This window comes from Mixophyes fleayi, chromosome 1 (genome assembly GCF_038048845.1).
Source record: "Mixophyes fleayi isolate aMixFle1 chromosome 1, aMixFle1.hap1, whole genome shotgun sequence".
NCBI lineage: Eukaryota > Metazoa > Chordata > Amphibia > Anura > Limnodynastidae > Mixophyes > Mixophyes fleayi.
In genome coordinates, this window is record NC_134402.1 from 27,513,593 (window position 1) to 27,535,042 (window position 21,450).

Consider the following 21,450-nt stretch of genomic DNA (forward strand, 5'->3'; position numbering starts at 1 on the left):
CTGCGAGATGAAATTCAGCGAGTAAACTACCGTATTAGCGGTATTTACGCGCATATTACCGTATAAACTGATATATTTTTCGAGCGCTCGTTTTTTTTTGTTTTAGCGCGTTAAAAGCAACAATTGAATACACCGCTATAGACTTTATATGCATGCATGTTCGTGTTCGCCAAAATCTCTAAAAGACATTTTTAACTGATGCAATTCTAGTAGCAAGGGATGCAGGAAATGGATGGAGCCTCTGGAAGACACGCTAGTCTTGTTTTTCTATGCTTATCTGTGGCATGCTGGAACAGCATTTCCTGGATGATTTCAGCTGCTTTAATCTTGAATTGTGTGTCTGGGCATATTCAATTAGATTCCGGGATCGCGGCGACATGTGGCCGCGCGTATAAAGTGCATTAACGGTACCGGCACATCGGAAATTTTCCTGCGCAACCCTATGGGGTGCGAAGGGAATTCTGTGGTGTAGCGGTATCGAGACGGAGGCGCGTAGCTAATTGAATATGCCCCCTAGTGTCATATCTCTGACAGCCCTACTACCTCCCCTCTTCTCCTTCAAAAATAAATCTATGAAAAATTATAGAATACATCCTTCATATTAATAGGCTAATACTGCTAATTTATTTCAAGGGGCAAAGTTAGGGTTTTAATTTTTGGGGAAATAATAACATTAACCTTATTGGGTATTAGGTATGTTTTATCAAATTATATAATTATCAGGTTATCTTATTCTTTGGGGCCAATTCAATTCAGCCACGTTATTCTAGGAGTAACACGGCCTGCACAATATTTACGGTAAAAGTGCGCAGTATTACAGCTAGTGCGGTCATTTTAACACTGATTTTCATATAGGAACGCAAGCAAAAATCCAGTTTAAAATTACTGTATTAACGATAATCCTATTAGAGCCGCGATATTCTTAGACTAATGTGGCCGAATTGAATCGGCCCCTTTAAAGACTGTTTTTTCCCTCCTAAGAACAAACAAAAATGGCATGCATTGGAGATTATAGTGGAGCCTTAAATGCATCTGTCTTTTTTTATTATTATTTATTTAAACCAACACAGTTGTCCTTGAATTGTCATGTAAGCACGTATCCACTTCCCAAAGTACCGTGGAAGCCGCCATCTTTCTTTCCACACTGCCGTAATTCTACTGAAACTGGCAGTAAGTACCAGCAGGAAACTGAGGAGGAACTGGAATAGGGCTGTTGGATACCATTTATTGCCATGGGGACAATAACAAACTAACTAGTAAATCAAGATCAGATGACCCTTGTTTTTTCTGTAATGTGAATTATAGCCTATTGTTCTGAGGGAGGAAAGAAAGTGAATTTACTCTTATAGAACAATGCATTTGTGGCTCAAAGGATAACAATGTTTCCCTGACAGTGAGAGTGTGATCTGTTATATGCAGTTTCCCAGGTAGAGAACTTAGGCTGGGGCTGAGACGTGAATGATTAAACATTTTCTGCATTATATATGATTATGTTATATAAAAACAGAGGTTAATGATAAAAAGCGGGTAATAAAACTGAACCTTTTATGTTCTTCTTAAGAGATAAAAGAAGTCGCTCCATAATTCTAGGTAATGCAGCTCTTGTAAGTGGTGCTGAATTATTCTTACTGATACTACAAGCCTAATATCCTATAATTGTACCTAAATATGGGTGGTGGCATTGGTTATGTAGTCCTCAACCGGTAATAGGACAATTTGCAAATTTATTAAGCTTTCTGCTGCACACAAAAGCAACATGTTTTGCTACATTTTCGTTGTTTTAAACTTGCCTTGTCTTTATCAGCTTAGATGAGTAATTTACTGTCTAGTAATAAATTAAATGACTTTATGGGGAAAATACATGGCACCTTCAAGGATAAGATTGCAGAAGTGTTTTCTCTGTTGCAGCGTTTTTGTTCGCAGTGTATTGTTTGACAACAGAACACGCTTCTCTGGGGAAACATCATTTAATTTTATAGTCTGGCCAGAGAATCATAAATTTTGATAGAATACAAGTTGTGCAGACGGGGCGCTGCTGCGCTAAGGAGACTACACCAGCATGTAATAAATGTTTATTCATCCTAAATTGCAAGGTGACTCAGAAGGAAAAGACAACAAGAAAGAATCGGAATAGATATTTGACATTTTGTCCAAACATATTATGTAGGTGACTGCAAACTACAGTCCTCTGCCATACAATCCGACCTACATCATCATCATCATCACCATTTATTTATATAGCTCCACTGATTCCGCAGCGCTGTACAGAGAACTCATTCACATCAGTTCCTGCCCCATTGGGGCTTACAGTCTAAATTCCTTAACACACACACACACACAGACACACACACACACACACACACACACACACACACACAAAAAGTCTCTCTTGAACTTCCTATTTGTGAGGGTCTCTAGATTTTATGTTTCTTTATATATCTTCATTCTTATGAATATTGGTGCTATATCTGACACTTTGTTTCTCTCTCTAGGTGTATTTTATTCTTTGGATTCATATTATGCATCCTTTACATCTGTAAGGTGGGACTGGACGCCCAGACATGCGACCTCCGAGCTGTGGACTCCATCCACATAAAGGTTGTATACTATTCATCTTACGTTGTCACTAAATAGTGCTATGTCTGTCCCGCAAATGGCATCAGTTACAGAAATCCTAATATACATTCTGTGCTGCAAGTTTAATGGTGAAAATGCTAGAAGGTCGTTTTCAGCTTATTCTCCAACAGACTAAAATCAGGTTATCATAGGAATAACAATATAGTCAACAACTATGTTATCTGATTTATAGGCATAGAATACAGGGAGGAAGAGGCATCTGGGGTTGGGTGAGGGGGATTAGGGTTTCCTGTGGTGTAACGGGGAGTCTGCAGAGCGTGCGAGCTGGTGTTAAACTCCAACTAAGCTGAAAAAACAAGATATTGTAGAGTTTTTGCAGTCAGGGAGTACTGTACATTACTCTAGTTTAGAATGTAAGCTCCAATGGGTCAGGAACGGCTGTGAATGATTATCGCTCCGTTATATTATTGGAATTGTAGAAGTACACAATAATAATAATAATTAATAATAATAATGTGTAAGGTCTCTCCAGGGGTTAAATGTATGAAGCTGAGAGTAGATTTCCGGCGGGTTTGAAAAACCAATCAGATTCTAGCTATCATTTATTTAGTACATTCTACAAAATGACAGCTAGAATCTGATTGGTTGCTATAGGCAACATCTCCACATTTCAAAGCCGCCGGAAAACTCTCAGCTTGATACATTTACCCCCAGATGTAGATAGTATTAAAAAAACTAGCTGCATTGTCCCATGTATGCATAATCCGGTCATCTAGCTCTTTCATGGTCTACCTTACAGCCTGCATATTGTCCAGCGTGATTGTTTGTCGGTCACATTCTCCATAATGATCAGATCAATGTGTGTCATTTTAGAGAGAATCATAACTACGGTGAAAGAAATTGCTAAAGGAACAACTCTGAATTTGGTTGAGTCCATTCTGGTGGCCAGAGCAGCGGAGAAGGGTGCTTTAGTTAGAGGAAGATGATTACATCCGTACATGTGTGCCCGTGGAAGGCCACCGTCAGGCGCGGGCTGGCAAATTTCAGCCTGACGGGTGCACAGGCGGCCGCATCACCTGACACGCAATGCTGCCCCTCTGCGCCCCGGCCCAGCCCGCCCCTGGCCACCGTGTAGTATAATATGATTGGGGATAGTTCATTTACTTCCAGGCAGGAAGAGTTATTTTGTTTCCTCTGTGAAAAAAATATCTCCTCTCCGACATTGGGGATTATTTGTTTTATCCCCCAGATGCCGTCCTGAGCACATGACGCATTAAGGAGAACCCGAGGAGACGGTCTTATGTGTAACAGTAACCGCTTTGTTGTTATGCCATATATAATTAAGACCTTAGCATTCATTCCCCTGGGATCTGCAGGCTGAGCACAATAGATGCACTCAAGTTGAAAATGAAAGAGAGAAACATATTAGAGTAAACTTATCCGCTGACCGACTTAATTTAGAGGAACGTTTCATACGTGTCTCGACGTTTAAACAACAGCTGAAATCAGATCTGCGTTCTCAAATGATAAGAGCAGCTCTCAATTTACATAAGGACTTTATATAAATGGGTTCTGTTTTTAACAGAGAAATAATCTCTCTCTCTCTGTATGTATGTATGTATATATGTGTGTATAGAGAGAGAGAGAGAGCGAGAGAGAGAGCGAGAGATATATCTCAAAGGCTGTGTGTAACTGGTGTGTTTAAACCTGGCTAAATATGTCCTTCACACTCTTTCACCTCTCTGCAGCAAGTTGCCATGACGGGCAAGAGTTGTTCATTGTCTGAATATGCACATAATGACTGTAGAGTTGCTCTGCAGAAATAATGTTTGGATTAGTAGATTCTTACTTACCAAGTGATGTCACAGCAGCTCAACTCAGTGTCAACTTTTTGAACTGTATCCCATTCCCGTGTTTGCGTGGGTTTCCTCCGGGTGCTCCGGTTACCTCCCACACTCCAAAAACATACTCGTAGGTTAATTGGCTGCTATCAAATTGACCCTAGTCTGTGTGTCTGTCTGTCTGTCTGTGTATATTAGGGAATTTAGACTGTAAGCCCCAAAGGGGCAGGGACTGATATGAGTGAGTACTCTGTACAGCGCTGCGGAATCAGTGGCGCTATATAAATAAATGGTGATGATGATGACAAATCCTAAATCTGTGGGAGGGGCTACATCAGTAATGTAATTTAGTAGAGTTTCCGTGGAGAGTCAACTTAACACTGAACTGTGTACTTTAACCTTAATGCTTCTTATATAAAGATGCTCATTGTTGGATTAATGGCCCTACTTATTGGCACTACTGCCTGAACTGACATGAATAACATAGTGCTGAAAACATTCCCAAAATCTTGATGTGGATCTGTCACCTTCAGATTCACATTAAAGTTGTTATGCAATGTTTATAGCCAGCAGGCAGCCTTTTTGTATGCTGAACCTATGGGTTTGACAATGCAGCCTATGAAAACCACTAGGAACCAGTGACATCACTAAGGCACTTTGTAAATTGATAGGCTGTATTCTCATGGCTTCCTCCACTTGGCTTCCTCCACTTGGCTTCCTCCACTTGGCTTCCTCCACTTGGCTTCCTCCACATGGCTTTCCTACACTTGAAATACAGAAAATAATGGTTTATTCAGTTAGCCGTAAGAAAATGAGCCGCTTATTACAGATAATTTGAGATGAAAATGTTCTGGAGGTTTGGGGGGTAGTGATTGGTGCAATGATGCACATCGCTGGTTCATATTTGTGAGCGTTGTCTCATTACCCGCACACTCTACATTTTCTTTTATTTCTTGTTTTTATTTGAAAACATTTTTCAAACAAATTTGGATCAAATTATATTTTGCAGGAAATGAAAACTTCCTGTTCGCCCTCTCTATAAGTCTGGTGGCACATTGCAAAATTATTATTTTGCCATTTATTTTTTTTACAAATGTCACCGTGGGCCTGCTGCCAATATTTATAGCGGTCACTACACAAACGCACCTTCACAGAACAAAAAGCAAGACCAGCGGTATTCTAAAAGAGATAGAATGCATCGTGTTTGTATCGACTACAAACAGAACAGGTGCTCCCCTGGTATCTTTTATCACAGTGCAACAAACGAGTCATTGTGCTACATGGAGAAATATAACCAGGCGTCTGTGTTGTGTGTAATCCTGGAGAGAGTCTGGTGTCAGCCGTGTGTATGTTACATGTGCGCACCAGGCGGGACAGGGCCATAACAACGTGTTGACCTTGATGAAGTGTTAATTAATTACCAGAAATCAATGGCTAGAGAGTTGTAAAATCAGTAAAACAAAATCTATGTACTTTCTTTACCCGTAATAACATGTAATTAGGACATTTTTTTATTTTAAAAGCAAAGTTCAAAGATCTAAAATAAAATGAAGTGGTCACACTTTGTAGCGCGCCCTATGACGTCCAAATGTCTGTATTGTTGTTGTACAGTGCTGTGGTCTTGCTGCTGCTTTGTAAATGCCTTGAGATCCAGGTCAGGTTTAAGGCATAACAGATATATTCATATTGAGACTATAAAACTGTAGCTGTATACCTGCTGCTTCTATATTAAGGTGTATTTAGGAGCCCGCGCAGCTGTATGTGTCACACTGTGAAAGGAGCTCTGAGGAAACGTGTTCCACATCAGTGATGCAGACTTCTATTGAACTGGTCATTTCACCATCCTGCCTGAGGGCTGTGCATACTGGCGGTTATTTATGTCTTTCATGTGTCTTTAGACAGAACTGCAGTCAATGTAGGTCAGTGGGATTTTTCTTCCCTTTTTACTTTTCACGTCTGTTTTTAAAAGTGCAAAATGCATGATCTCTGAACACCTCAATAGTTGAAGCACAATATAAGATCTTAACCAGGCGATGGTATAGGTTCCCGGAGATGCTAAGTAAGATCTGTCCACTGGTGTCCCCTCTGTGTTGGAGATGTAATTCTGCCATTGGTTCTCTGCTATATATCTGATGGAGTTGCCCCAATATCTCCTTTTACTGAAATGAGATTGTGGCTTTGGCCAGTGTGATAGGCAGAGGAAACCATCCACAGCAAGCCTGATCTAAAGGAAGAGGTTGGGGGTACCAGCCCAGGTGCACCGTGAGGGGTACACCAGCAGCGAAAGTTACTCAGAAGGAAGCGGTTTTAGGTGCCGGTGTAGGAGCCTAGTGGTGGCAGTAGGCTCCTCCTACTGCAACAGGAGGGGCGCATTTGGGAGAAAGAAAGGGGCGAGCCCAGCCGGTCCCCAACACATCAGACAGGGTAGCTTAGGAGGTCCATCCTGTCACAAAGATTATACATCTCCAAAACTATTACAAGGACAGAAGTGCCGGTTGACCCTGGTTTCTGGCACCTAAGAACCTCAAACATTCCTTTATCGACCTATGAAAGTCCCTTCTCAGACATCTCAACGCAGCTTTATCGTAGATCCCTGTACACTGGAGATCGCCCTCCCCACCTTCCATGATAGAATGGTGTAGACACAGACTTTTATATGTCTGTGGATGACATCATCCTCTCAGCCACAGAACAAACCTAAGAGATCATGGCAATTTGGTTGAATTGGCTGGAATTTAAAGACTCCGATGTTTACTTGTTCCTGTCTCATCTCACCTTCCTCTTAGAGGACCCTCCTCGCTCACTAAACTCCCTTAACACCTCGGAGCACCCCTCCCATATGCTGCTGACACACACACACACACACACACACACACACTCACTCAGTTTAGGATGTTGACCTCTTTCCTATATGGCCTGGATCACCTCTTTCTTTCTTTCAGGGACGGGGATGTGTGATACTCTCTGCTGGGTGAAGGGACCATGGGTGACTTAGTCCTATTTAGGTTATACACGGTGGACAAGGCACTTTGTAAAACGACCTTGATCTGGAAAATTACAGGTCTACTTTAATTAAGGCAGGGGTCGAGTAAATGTCGCTTAAAAGGAATTTGGGTGCAAGTTGATCAGAGATTATTTATTCTCATGAACAAAATGGATATGTCTATGATGGCATACTGTCATCGCAATACGGATATGCCAGAGGTTATCATTATTCATCTTTATTTATAGGGTAGCTGCAGCGCCTTACAGAGTACAGACAGTGGGCCATACAGGGTAGACCTATACAGAACAATGAACAAAAATACCAGAACTTCAAAGCTCCCAACATAGCCTACACATTGAGGATGGAGCAGAAGAATTGGTAGAGAGACAAAAGGGAAGAGGGCCCTGCTTGTAAGAGCTTACATACTAGAGGGAGGGTCAACAGACAGGAGGCACAAATGGGAGTTAGGAGGGGAACAATCATACGAGAAAGCGAGTGGCTGGGTAGAGGAAGAGAGGTGATGGAGTCAGGCATGGAGAGCAGGTTAGGTGGATGGCTGGTAGACTTTGAGGAAGAGGTGAGTTTTAAGTGCCCGTTTGAAGGTGCACAAATTAGGGGACAGTCTGATGGAGAGTAGGATGTCGTGGAGCAGCCCGGGAGAAATCTTGAATTCTGGAGTGGGACGAGGTGATCAGAGTAGACGAGAGGCAACGGTCATTGGCCAAACGCAGCGAACGTGATGGGGGTGTGAGTAGAGAGGAGGTTGGAGATGTAACGGGCAGTGGAGTGGGAGAGGGTCTTGTAGGTACGGGTGAGGAGTTTGAAAAGGACTCTGTAGAGGAAAGAAAGCCAGTGTAATGCAAGGCAGAAGTAGAGCGTAGGGAGAGAAAGAGGAGTCTCGCAGCAGCGTTAAGAATAGACCTGAAGTGGGCAAGATAGGATAGGGGGACAATGGTGAGGAGAAGGTTGCAGTAATCAAGACTAGAAATGATGAGTTCGCGGATAATGGCTTTGGTGGCATCCTGAGAAAGGAAGGGCCGGATGCGGGCTATATAGAAGTTGATCATCCTTTTGATGTAGAAACATATTGTTCATAATTATGGCATTTACAAATGCATATTTGGCAATACATATATCACAAGAAGCAATTCAAGCTTTAATATTAATAAGCCACAAAATGTGTTTTATTTATCTAGTTACAGGTAGAAAGATCAACATGGAAAGTGGACATGTGCTGTACCTGCGTCTGTCTTTTGTGTCTCTGTTCATGTAATCACATATTATTTGCCTGTAAATGCTTCAGTATGATGGTAGTGTTTGAGTATGTGTAAAGAGATCTGCTGCTTTCTCAGGCTAACGTAACACGGTGTATAATTACAGCCGCCACAGCTCGGCCAGGTGCCGGTCTGAGGCTAAGAGAGGAGACTGAAAATTCTGGCTCAGGGGTTAGCTGACTTTTATTTCAAGCGAATCGGCACTGTTTGTATACATCATAATAATCTCATGTGGGAGGAAGACTAACTGCAAAGGCTGGACCTGATTCATGTTTGGATGTAAGTTCGTTCACTTGCCGTATCTTGCGTGAAATAGCTCTGCGCACGCTCCGTATCTGGCATTACGCCAGTGAGCATAATTGCACGCAATTCATGTCTGAACGCAAATGAAACTTAGGACTGCCTACATCTTGAGAGGCGGTACGGGGATTGGAAGGGACAGATTAACGTAGGCCAGGTACAGTAAGGGCGTGGCCACCCCTCCAGGCACATCACGACAACCCTCAGCTCAAAAACACCACTGCCCAGCCCCATGATATCCCCCCCCCAGCCCCATGATATCCCCCCCCCCCCAGCCCCATGATATCCCCCCCCCCCAGCCACATGATATCTCTCCCCCCCCCCCCCCCGCCACATGATATCTCCCCCCCCCCCCCAACCACATGATATCTCTCCCCCCCCCCCCCCCGCCACATGATATCTCCCCCCCCAACCACATGATATCCCCCTCCCAGCCACATCACAGACCCCTACAGACCTATCATGACTCCCCAGCCACATGAAACCCAAACTTAGCCACCACTTAGCCTTCGTCAATTTCAATTACTGATATATTTTATTGAAATTATTTAAGCGTTTGTTTCATATTAAGTCAGAGTGCAACAGAGGCGCCACTGTGTTATCACTGCACGTCCTCCGTGCTGTGTGTTCTCACTGCACGTCCTCCGTGCTGTGTGTTCTCACTGCACGTCCTCCGTGCTGTGTGTTCTCACTGCACGTCCTCCGTGCTGTGTGTTCTCACTGCACGTCCTCCGTGCTGTGTGTTCTCACTGCACGTCCTCCGTGCTGTGTGTGTTATCACTGCACGTCCTCCGTGCTGTGTGTGTTATCACTGCACGTCCTCCGTGCTGTGTGTGTTATCACTGCACGTCCTCCGTGCTGTGTGTGTTATCACTGCACGTCCTCCGTGCTGTGTGTGTTATCACTGCACGTCCTCCGTGCTGTGTGTGTTATCACTGCACGTCCTCTGTGCTGTTTCTTGCACCTGGTGATGGGCAGATCAGGGCATCACAGTTTCTGCGCTTTAACTGCCCACTTTATTTTTGTTTTTAGTTTCACACTACAGCCGGGTGTAAGATTTAGCTGTGGTGGTAACTTGTGCTCACTTTTACCTCAAAATAAACTTTGCTTTCTCCAGTAATGCAGTCTGTGGGCCTGATCCTTCAAGGCCGTATCTGGTAATTGTGAGCATATTGTGCGCAGAATGACTCTGCACATACTCACAGTCGGGACGTAAGGTCGTAAATGCGGCAATGTCCGCTCTAATTTAGAGCACAAATGACACCTAAGACAGCCTACGAGTTCGGGGAGGGAACTGGGCAGGGAAGAGGTGCTCAGTCATAGTAAATGTACAGTCAGGACGTGCCAAATTCAAGTGCTTCCTGCTGTGCCCGAATCCAGCTTTAGGCTGGGCAAAGTTACTTGTGTTTCTGCCGTATCTCTTGCTCCAGCTACAGGTCTAGTCTAAGTCCTGATCAGTACCGACGACAGTCTCATATGTATACTATAACATGTGTTTGCAATCAGGAGCAACTCTAAAAATCTATTTTATGTTCAGTAGACATTAAGAACAACCTAATTAATGTATTTCATGGGAATAATACATTTTATTGACTGTTTTCTCATTAATGCCTATATTATTACCAGGTGACATTAATTCTATAGTTAGTTTTTTCTACGTGTTCCTTTGCAGCTGTATATTCCTTCAGGTATTGGACGTAAACTGCAGTGTCTTGTCACCCGAAGAGCATGTATCTTCAGATCTTTTCCTTGTTTGGGAGGGCACAGAGCCGATTTTATGTGCGTTTTAATACAAACACATGTTGTGCTCAAAATTGTACATATGACTGTGTCACGGAGTTATATTATTACTGTATCAGATAACCAGCTGCAGAGTAGATTTGCAAGGCATCATGTTATTAATGCTATAATGCATTATATCTCAGTTATCACAGACGCAGTGTTTCAAGTACTCTCCTGATTTCCACACCTCCATTGCTGGGAGTTATGCATTGGGACACTTTACTAATGATGTTGGAGGCGCTTTCGATATCGGTAAAAGAGGGGGTGGGATAATACTTTACTTTTTAACAGAACTCCAATGGAGTGTCAGAGTAACACTGAACGGTGTATTTTACCTTCATGGTTCATATGTGAACATTTAAATCATTTTTTCAGCAAGACCATTGAAGAGGACCTCTCGCCTCCAAACAGGGCTGCCAAGAGGAATTCAGGGCCCTGGTACAACAACTTCATGGGGCCCCCCTTATAGTTGAGCAAAAAATTTGTGCCGCTGCAAAAGTAGTAATGGGTGTCTTCATACAATTAGGGGCGTGTCTATGCATCATTGGGGCGTGGCTAACAGGTGAAAAGCACAAGACCACCCACCTACAGAAAAAATCCTGCATTGTTGTGTACATCATTGGCACAAGGGTGCAGTGCCCACACGCCGGAGTGTGACATATGTCCCAGCACTCCTGACTTTCAGGACATCTAGCACCACAGTGTAGTAAATAAAGAATGCAGTGTGTACATAAAGAGTTCACAGTCTTGGCCTGCCCCTTACATTGGGCAGAAAGAACAGTCACCAAAAATTGGGGTTGTCCCACTAGAATCACAACATTTCACAGACTGTCCTGCTCTCTCTTAACCTGTTCTGGTCACTTTCACCACCTGTGGCTGCTGGTGTCTTTAGTTGCGGCTTTTCTGGATCCTGGAATGTTGGGGGCCCTATTTGGGGGGAAAAAATGGGTACATTTAGAAAATTCCAACCAGCCCTGGCATTAAATCAATAGTACCCATGAATAATAATTAGGCCTTCCTTCAGCCCCAACATTAAAAAATTAGTATTCCCATTTAATAAATAAAAGTATTTCCCTCCCTTCAAACAGCCTCAGCAATAAATGAATAACTATTAATTGTATTTACATTTCATAAATATATAATATTTCCCACAACCATTACTGCCATTAAATAATAATTCATAGTCACATTTAATAAAGAGACCTAATTCTCCCCAAACACAGCTTCACATTCAATAGCCCCCAAACCACCCCGTTTTAAATTAATAGTCTCCACTATTAAATTGACCCACCATCACCCCGCAAACAAAACTGCACACATTAATTAGCCACCACCTACGTCACACTACATTGCCACAAGCCCGCTGTGCCATCACACACACATTACCACGAGTCCCCTGTGCCATTGCACACACATTTCCACAAGCCCCCTGTGCCATCACACACATGTTACTGTGCCCCTTCATCATCAACATGCTGTGCCCCCTTATGATCACACTGCCCCCTCCATGCTGCTTTTCCCCCCCTTCACCTGCCCCTCCCTTCATCACACTGAGCCATGCTGCCCCCCCTCCTTCATCACTATGCCATGCTGCTCCCCCCTCCATCACTATGCCATGCTGCCCCCCCCCCTTCATTACACTGTGCCATCCTGTCTCCCCCATCTCCTTCATCACTCAATGCCTTTGTTTTCCATCCCTTACCTCCGTTCCTTTACTTACCTTTGTATTGGCTTCTTTTATCTCTTCTCTTCTCTCTTCTGTTTTCTTGCTGGGTCCTCTCTGCGCCGCTCCTTACTTAATATAGGGCGTGACGTGATGGCGTCACGCCCGACATTCAGTGCAAATGGAGCTGAGCGGAAGGAAGAGGGACGACAGCGTCGCGATCATGTGAGTATTTTTTTTACATTTATTTTTTATTTTCAGTACCCTGCTCCCCCACCAATGAAAGGGGGCAGAGTCGTCCCCTGCCCTGCAGAAAAAAAAGAAAAAGAAAATAGGTTTAAAAAAACAACAACTCAGCAGTGAGGGCCCTGACCGGGCCCCCTGGCATGCCTGGGTAATTAGTACCCCCACACACACCTCTCAGTGGCCCTGCCTACACAGCGTGGGGGCCACATATATATATATATATATATATATATATATATATATATATAATTTATTTTTTTGTTTAATTTCCAAGAGCAGTTGCTGAGCAGGTGGTCTCTGTGGTCTTCTAGTAGTACAATCCCTATCATGATATGTTGACTGAATTGTTTTTTAAATACTCCACTCCATTGAATAATAAGCCCCAAGAATAATAAGTACTGAAAACTGCAACCTACATACAGTTTGAGGCGTTGTATTGTTCAGTTGGTCAATGTTAAAACATAAAAATATTTTTCAGGACACATCTTTAAAACCTGGAACTGTCCCTGGAAATTAGGAACACTTGTCAATTATGGTGGAGGCATCCATCTTGTGGACATAACCTGTATGCTGTGGCACTGCCTGACTAACCATAACTCCGGACTCTTATTCATGAGGTACTGGTTCTTCGTGCATTCTCATGAAGATTAGTCCGACACACAAAATGGCTGCCTCCGCTGTCTGTGGATGTCAGGTCTACTTTAGTGACATACAGAAAAGGCTACAATGTTAAAAGATTAAAAGAAGACCGTTTCTAACTTCTCTTTTTCTAATATCATCGTCACCATCACCATTTATTTATATAGCACCACTGATTCTGCAGCGCTGTACAGAGAACTCACTCACATCAGTCCCTGCCCCATTGGAGCTTACAATCTAAATTCCCTAACACACACACACACACACACACACACGAGTCAATTTGATAGCAGCCAATTAACCTACCAGTATGTTTTTCGAGTGTGGGAGGAAACCAGAGCACCCGGAGGAAACCCATGTAAACACGGGGAAAACATACAAACTCCCCACAGATAAGGTCACTGTGTTGCCCAATAACTCCCCACCACCTTATCGGACAGGTGCTGACATAAAAAAATCAGCAGCGTAAACAACTAACCAGTGCCTACAGGTGTCCGCTTTGGGGGTGTAACTGTGAGAGCCATCTGCGGGAGTGAGCCCCTTGCTGTTCTAATAATGGTGGGCACAAATACAGGGAAAATTCCCCCATCACACTGCTGCGAACCAGTAAGCAAGTTGCGCTTCAAGCACCTGCTGTGAGCTATGAGTTGATTGAGTGACTTCCATTTCTGTATTGTTTGAGCGCATGTTTGGTATCAGTAGCTGATGGGGGGAGCTGGGGCTTTGGTCCTCTTCTGCCATTTGGAGGTTCCCTGGGTACCTCTTGATTAGTTGTCTCTCAATTTAAAAATGCATATATGTATGGCCTGGTATATAGGGGCTCTCACTGTTTAGAGTTAGGACCACCCTATTAGCAGAAGCGCCATGACAGGCCTAACTCAAAACGGTGAGAGTCCCTGTATACCGGCTTATCATATATTTGTGTGTAACTGAGATTTCTGTTTTATGAGATTTATGTTCAAGTACAATAGCAGCTCTTTTACTGCGGGGTTATTCTCCACATGTTTTCCTCTCTGGATAACCCCGACCCTTTCACACACCTGCTGTGAAACTGAAGTTGACTGAGCAAATTCCATTTCTGTAGAGTTAGTAATGGGACAGAGATGTTTAGTGCGTAAAAAAAGTTCATGCGGATTTCCCCTTTAATCCAGTCATACAACAGGAATAAACTAGATCAATCTACAACTGAGGTGTTACCAGCCTGTCACCTAAACACAACTTAAGGGATCAGAAACAAGATAGAACATATGATATACTTAAATGGAATTAACTGGAATTCAGTGCTAGCCACACAATGTTATCATTCATCACATTGCTAAAACAGTATAAACTAATAGATTATTAAGCTTTATTATATATCTGTACATTATTGCTCAATGTCTTGTGCTTCTCTAACTCCTAATTGCCTTCTCTCTCCCCCTCCCTGTCCCGCTTTCACACTTATCTACTTGTTGCGCCCAGTCTGTACACATCTCAGGCATCTTGGTGATATCAAACACCCCCCCCCCCCTCGCTCTTGCTCTCCCTCCCCCCCTCTCTCTCTCTCTCTCTCTCTTTGGCGCGCTCTCCCCCCTCTCTCTCTTTGGCGCGCTCTCCCCCCCTCTCTCTCTTTGGCGCGCTCTCCCCCCTCTCTCTCTCTTTGGCGCGCTCTCCCCCCCTCTCTCTCTCCCTCTTTGGCGCGCTCTCCCCCCCCCTCTCTCTCTCTCTCTCTCTCTCTTTGGCGCGCTCTCCCCCCCTCTCTCTCTCTCTCTCTCTCTCTGGCTCTCTCTTTGGCTCTCTCTCTCTCTTTGGCGCGCTCTTCCCCCCCTCTCTCTCTCTCTCTTTGGCGCGCTCTCCCCCCTCTCTCTCTCTTTGGCGCGCTCTCCCCCCCTCTCTCTCTCCCTCTTTGGCGCGCTCTCCCCCCCCCCCTCTCTCTCTCTCTCTCTTTGGCGCGCTCTCCCCCCCCCTCTCTCTCTCTCTCTCTCTCTCTGGCTCTCTCTTTGGCTCTCTCTCTCTCTTTGGCGCGCTCTTCCCCCCCCTCTCTCTCTCTCTCTTTGGCGCGCTCTTCCCCCCCTCTCTCTCTCTCTTTGGCGCGCTCTCCCCCCTCTCTCTCTCCCTCTTTGGCGCGCTCTCCCCCCCCTCTCTCTCTCTCTCTCTCTTTGGCGCGCTCTCCCCCCTCTCTCTCTCTCTCTCTCTTTGGCGCGCTCTCCCCCCCCTCTCTCTCTCTCTCTCTCTCTCTCTCTCTCTGGCTCTCTCTTTGGCTCTCTCTCTCTCTTTGGCGCTCTCTCCCCCTCTCTCTCTCTCTCTCTATGGCGCTCTCCCCCCCTCTCTCTCTCTCTCTATGGCGCTCTCTCCCCCCTCTCTCTCTCTCTCTCTCTTTGGCGCTCTCTCCCCCCCCCTCTCTCTCTCTCTCTCTCTCTTTGGCGCTCTCTCCCCCTCTCTCTCTCTCTCTCTCTCTCTTTGGCGCTCTCTCCCCCTCTCTCTCTCTCTCTCTGGCGCTCTCTCCCCCTCTCTGTCTCTCTCTCTCTCTCTCTCTTTGGCGCTCTCTCCCCCTCTCTCTCTCTCTTTGGCGCTCTCTCCCCCTCTTTCTCTCTCTTTGGCGCGCTCTCCCCCTCTCTCTCTCTCTTTGGCGCACTCCCCCCCCTCTCTCTTTCTCTTTGGCGCGCTCTCCCCCCCTCTCTCTCTCTTTGGCGCGCTCCCCCCCTCTCTCTCTTTGGCGCTCTCTCCCCCCTCTCTCTCTCTCTCTCTCTCTCTTTGGCGCTCTCTCCCCCCCCTCTCTCTCTCTCTCTCTCTCTCTCTCTTTGGCGCTCTCTCTCTCTCTCTCTCTTTGGCGCTCTCTCTCTCTCTCTCTTTGGCGCTCTCCCCCCCTCTCTCTCTCTCTCTCTCTCTTTGGCGCGCTCTCCCCCCCCCTCTCTCTCTCTCTCTTTGGCGCGCTCTCCCCCCCTCTCTCTCTCTCTCTCTCTTTGGCCCGCTCTCCCCCCCTCTCTCTCTCTCTCTTTGGCCCGCTCTCCCCCCCTCTCTCTCTCTCTCTTTGGCCCGCTCTCCCCCCCTCTCTCTCTCTCTCTTTGGCCCGCTCTCCCCCCCCTCTCTCTCTCTCTTTGGCCCGCTCTCCCCCCCCCTCTCTCTCTCTTTGGCCCGCTCTCCCCCCCCTCTCTCTCTCTCTTTGGCGCGCTCTCCCCCCCCTCTCTCTCTCTCTTTGGCGCGCTCCCCCCCCCCTCTCTCTCTCTTTGGCGCGCTCTCCCCCCCCCTCTCTCTCTCTTTGGCGCGCTCTCCCCCCCCTCTCTCTCTCTTTGGCGCGCTCTCCCCCCCCCCCCCTCTCTCTCTCTCTCTTTGGCGCGCTCTCCCCCCCCCCCTCTCTCTCTCTCTCTTTGGCGCGCTCTCCCCCCCCCCTCTCTCTCTCTCTCTCTCTCTCTTTGGCGCGCTCTCCCCCCCCCTCTCTCTCTCTCTCTCTCTCTCTTTGGCGCGCTCTCCCCCCCTCTCTCTCTTTGGCGCGCTCTCCCCCTCTCTCTCTCTTTGGCGCGCTCTCCCCCCCTCTCTCTCTTTGGCGCGCTCTCCCCCCCCTCTCTCTCTTTGGCGCGCTCCCCCCCCCTCTCTCTCCCTCTCTCTCTTTGGCGCGCTCTCCCTCACTGTCTCTCTCTTTGGCGCGCTCTCCCCCCTCCTTCTCTGTCTCCCTATTTCATGGCTGCAGGGAAGGTGCTGGAATGCTATATTCCGATGCAATTTTTCCTGTCTCCCCACAATGTACTAGTCCATTTGCCATGTGTTGGATGATTCTGCTCGAGGTTATTTATTGGTACATACCACCAGCATGATCTGCACAATAATGTGCACCTTCCCTGGCAGTAATGTTTATAAAACAGACCTCCCACAAAGTGTTGCCAACAATGTCACACAGAAATACTGTGAAAAACAGAGTAGTTGGACACCTGTAAAATAACTCAGTGGTCTATTCTCGCTTTATAAATGGCGATCTTCATAAATTTTCTCCCCCACGATGCAACAAATGCAACTTTAATGCTTCTCACGTATAGCAAAACACAAGCATGTAACATTTAAAGTGTACCTATCAGCTACCGGAAACAGCAAAGCTGAATAACTTGTGATATTCAGTGGTGGCAGTAACGTCAACCAAAGGAGCACTCGTTGAGCTCCATTTTTCTTCAGGAACTGGGGGAATAAATAACCAACATTTAGTGCACCTAATCAGATCTATTATTATTTATAGTACTTAAACAACGCCTATTTTATACTCCTTTTTGAATGTTACTATTACTATTCATATTGTTTGTTTTTATTTTATGTGCGGAAAATCTAGGGGAAGTGAAGTAATGGATGTTTACACAAGGTTTTATTCTAACATCTTAAATGTTTAGTCTAGTTTTTAAAAGTTGAATATTTTGGGTTATATCCAGTATATTTTAGTGACCGGATAGAATTACAACTATATTGTTGTATTGTATCTGCACAGTGCCTGTTAAGTCATAGTTTGCATATATTCCATCCCAATGATGAGGTTTAATGAATGCTCTCTGTTCCACTGTGTCCTAATAAAGTTGTGTTTGTTTCATCAGAGAGCTCACGCGTTTGCCAGGAATGTTATCGAAGCGCAGTGCAGACCAGCATTCGCAAGGACCAAAATGGACCGACTGTTCCGAAATAGGTACAACTTGGGCCTGTCCAGCTTTGTTAAAATAGCCAAAGAGCTCAACGAATCGTTGTACCAATATGGTCCTCCATTTGGATTTCACCAGTACCTTAAAGAACTTAATGATGTTTTGGAAATAATGCCTGAAGATGATCTCCCCGAGGAACCAAGATCCAAAAAATGCAAGCGCTGCATTGTCCTAGGGAGCGGTGGGATCCTCCATGGTCTGGAACTAGGACATCTGGTGGACCAGTTTGATGTTACAATCAGGTACATGGGATAGGACTGTCTCTACGTCGCATCTGCTGTTTATTGGACATATTAGAAGTCAACTGATTTGTGTATAGTTTGTCTGGTCTTCCATGGCTGGTCCTCGTTACAGAAAGGGTGTATTAGCCCATATATAATACACATGTTGTTCTAATTTATGTAACTTCTGTAAATAATATCTGACATCACTTCTGGGTTCAGTAGGAAAATATTTGTGTATTTTATAGAATAACAACACAACTCCCTGTTGTGATTGATTATAACTATGAGAAGGCAGCGCTGATCTTCATGATATTAGGAGTTGCATTATCCCTGATCAAGATCCCTCATGCACAATTCCCACATGACATCAAAATGTACAGGGGATACTGTGCCTAAGACATGCATGTTATCTAAACTGCAAGCCCACGGATATGGAAAACTTGCATTTCTATTCTTAGATGTATTTTTGGCCCTTCTGAGTCTATCTTAATAGCTCGAGGAGTGTTTGCATCTAAACTGTAGTTTATGCAATTTGATTATTTCTCCTTAGTTCAATATTTTCTGTGCACATACAAATTCTCCAAAGGCCTCACAGTAAAAGTCTGAGAGCAGGCCACTCACGTGATGTAGGATCGTCTCATGTTGAGCAAAATTTCCATAAGGAGGGCAGAAAAATCAAGCATTTATATTTTTTCTGTTGCATTTGTGTGTTTATTTTGCCAGTTTTGCAATTTCTGGCACCGGTAATACATGGGTACACACTATACAAAATGTCCTCAATGATCCTTAACGATTTTACCAACAATTAAATGCCGATTCATGTGTACACACTAAACACATTTTACATGATTTACCGTCAGATCTGTGCTCTTCATCTGTCATAACCATCGGCTGAAAAGATGGTGACTCTGCACACTCCATAGAGATCTATGGACACTGCAGGTCCTGAGTGCATACACACTGCAGAATTGGAACGACATCGTTCCATCATTAAACATCATTTTTAGTTCGGTTTAAAAATAAGATCAAACAATATGATGTGCTTTTGAACAATAATCTTTCATCGTTTCAGTGTACACACCAATGTGATATCTGGCCGAACAGTCGTTTATCGTGCGATTGACACGATAAACGGCTGAAAACACTGTAGTGTGTACCCAGCTTAACAATAGTGATTGCACAGGAATTTCCAGCATAAAGTTGTAGTCTGTAGAAGCTTCGCAGGGATCTAGAGGGTTTTGCTGAGGGTACTGTTGCAAGTTTTTCCCATGTTTATGTACCATTGTTTTTTTTTAAAGAAAAAGCCACACTAGTTTGGACCAATCTCCCTGATATTGCAGAACACACAATTTCAGCACCTGCACTGGATTTACATTGCGTCTAACATGTACATAAATATGAGAATTAATTGGCTCACTATATGTGTGTGTATTGTAGGTTGAACAATGCCCCAGTCCACGGCTATGAGCGAGACGTTGGGAATAAAACCACCATTAGAATGACCTATCCAGAAGGGGCGCCGGTCTCCAAAGAGGAGTATCTCAGTAACAGCCTGCTGGTCACTGTCCTCTTCAAACATGTGGATTTCTTGTGGCTCCAGGCCATGCTGAAGAAGGAGACCCTGGTGAGTGTGCAGTGCGGCTTCTGGATATGGCAAGGTGTCTCCAAAATTATATAACTCTGTGTAGTCCGCAAGGGACATCTATGAGCCTGAAAAAAGTGCGGGCTCTTAGAAAACTGAGAGTGTCTCCATAAATGTGCAGTGTTCGCCCCTTGACGTTCATTAGAACACCTTGTCCTACAGAATGAAAGCCTCATTGTATGTATCGGATGCTAGCCCTCAGTTCCACAATACACCTATGCAACCCTTTATAGTCTGATCTTCTCATCACAGACTTGTAAAGGAACCTTGGAGAATATGAATATCAGGACACTATCATTGTGTAGACACTTCTCCCCTGCTGCACTCCTAGAATCATGTCAGACCGTGCTCTGTAAACTAGTGTTGGCTGGTAGTCTTATTTGATAGTCTGTTCTAAGTTGATTCACTGTTGCGGAAACGATTACCCAATAGGGGAACGACTTGTTAGAATCGCTCATAGATATACGTTTATATACTTATGCTACATTACCGCCCAAGCGGCAGAAAAGTTATGTTCATCACTTTAAAATGGCCACAGAGGACTAATCAGAAGACTCCGTGATTTTGTCACTTGTATGTCTGAGTGGTCAGGACACTAAATGCATCATGACTGAGGTGGGCAAGGCTTGAAGATGCTAGTTGCATCATTGTGGCATGTCTTCACCCACCTTCCTGGCAGGTAACTGTCCCCAAGAGTAGAGTTGCCTGCTCTCCTGGGAGTCCAGGAGGTCTCGCCATAATTCCGGAATGTCCTGGACATTCCGGAAGAGTAAGCAGCTCAGAGTTACTGTATGTCCATATGTTTTGCTGCCCTTTTCCACGGATATAGACAATATTTTCTAAAATTATCCCTGCTTAATGCAAGAATACAGCCAGTGTCACAACAACGCCTATGTGATTAATTGTGTTTGTTAATACAATGAGTAGTGGTCTCCCAAAGCGGGTTAATATCTAAATGAAATATAGTATATATGTCACCTTCACACATTTTTGGACTGAACCAATATTCTTGAGAATTCAGCCAACTGGTTCCCTCTAAAGCAAATATTCACCTGCTTGCTATGTATTAACACACAATTGTTTTGCACTGTGATGAATTAGTTCTGTATTTAAACCGTTTTACTTTGCTTTGCAGTCTGTGTGGAACAGGTTATTTTTCTGGAAGAGTGTGGCTGAAGAACTACCTCTGAAATCACATCAGTTCCGGATCCTGAATCCGCTCATTGTCAAAGAGACGGCAATGGATATCCTGCAGTTTTCTCCACCCAGCCAGAAGTGGTGGGGCTGGGACAAGGTATACTCACTGAGGATGTGTGGGAATTAATAGGGGATATTGACATCTCTCTGATGCCCAGTTCTACTGGTTCTATAGATTAATTATACAAGCTTAAAAATATAACTCACTCCTAAATTGTGTTGTGGTTCTTTTTAACCCCAGCAACCACAATTTACAAAGTTATTTACCACTGACTTGAATAGTGTTGGTGAATTTCTATGACAGATGCTAGTATTAAGGGAAATCAAAATGGCTGCAGCTTCTGTGGAAAGTGGAAATGTCAATCAGACTTGTATTTTCTGATTCTACAACTTTATTAGCTAAATACAAAAAGGAGCACTGCTGTGG

At 44.6% G+C, this 21,450-nt stretch overlaps 1 protein-coding gene across 2 annotated transcripts in view; it reads left to right on the forward strand.

Annotated features, from left to right (window-relative positions):
• The window catches only part of ST3GAL5 (ST3 beta-galactoside alpha-2,3-sialyltransferase 5), a 66,989-nt gene that overhangs the window by 40,147 nt on the left and 5,392 nt on the right, over nucleotides 1-21,450 (forward strand). For both annotated transcript variants that reach the window (XM_075194121.1, XM_075194122.1), the window contains 4 exons: nucleotides 2,493-2,598; nucleotides 17,859-18,202; nucleotides 19,622-19,808; nucleotides 20,962-21,120. In XM_075194121.1, coding sequence (XP_075050222.1) covers nucleotides 2,493-2,598; nucleotides 17,859-18,202; nucleotides 19,622-19,808; nucleotides 20,962-21,120 — 796 coding nt within the window. The remainder of the gene's footprint in view (nucleotides 1-2,492; nucleotides 2,599-17,858; nucleotides 18,203-19,621; nucleotides 19,809-20,961; nucleotides 21,121-21,450) is intronic.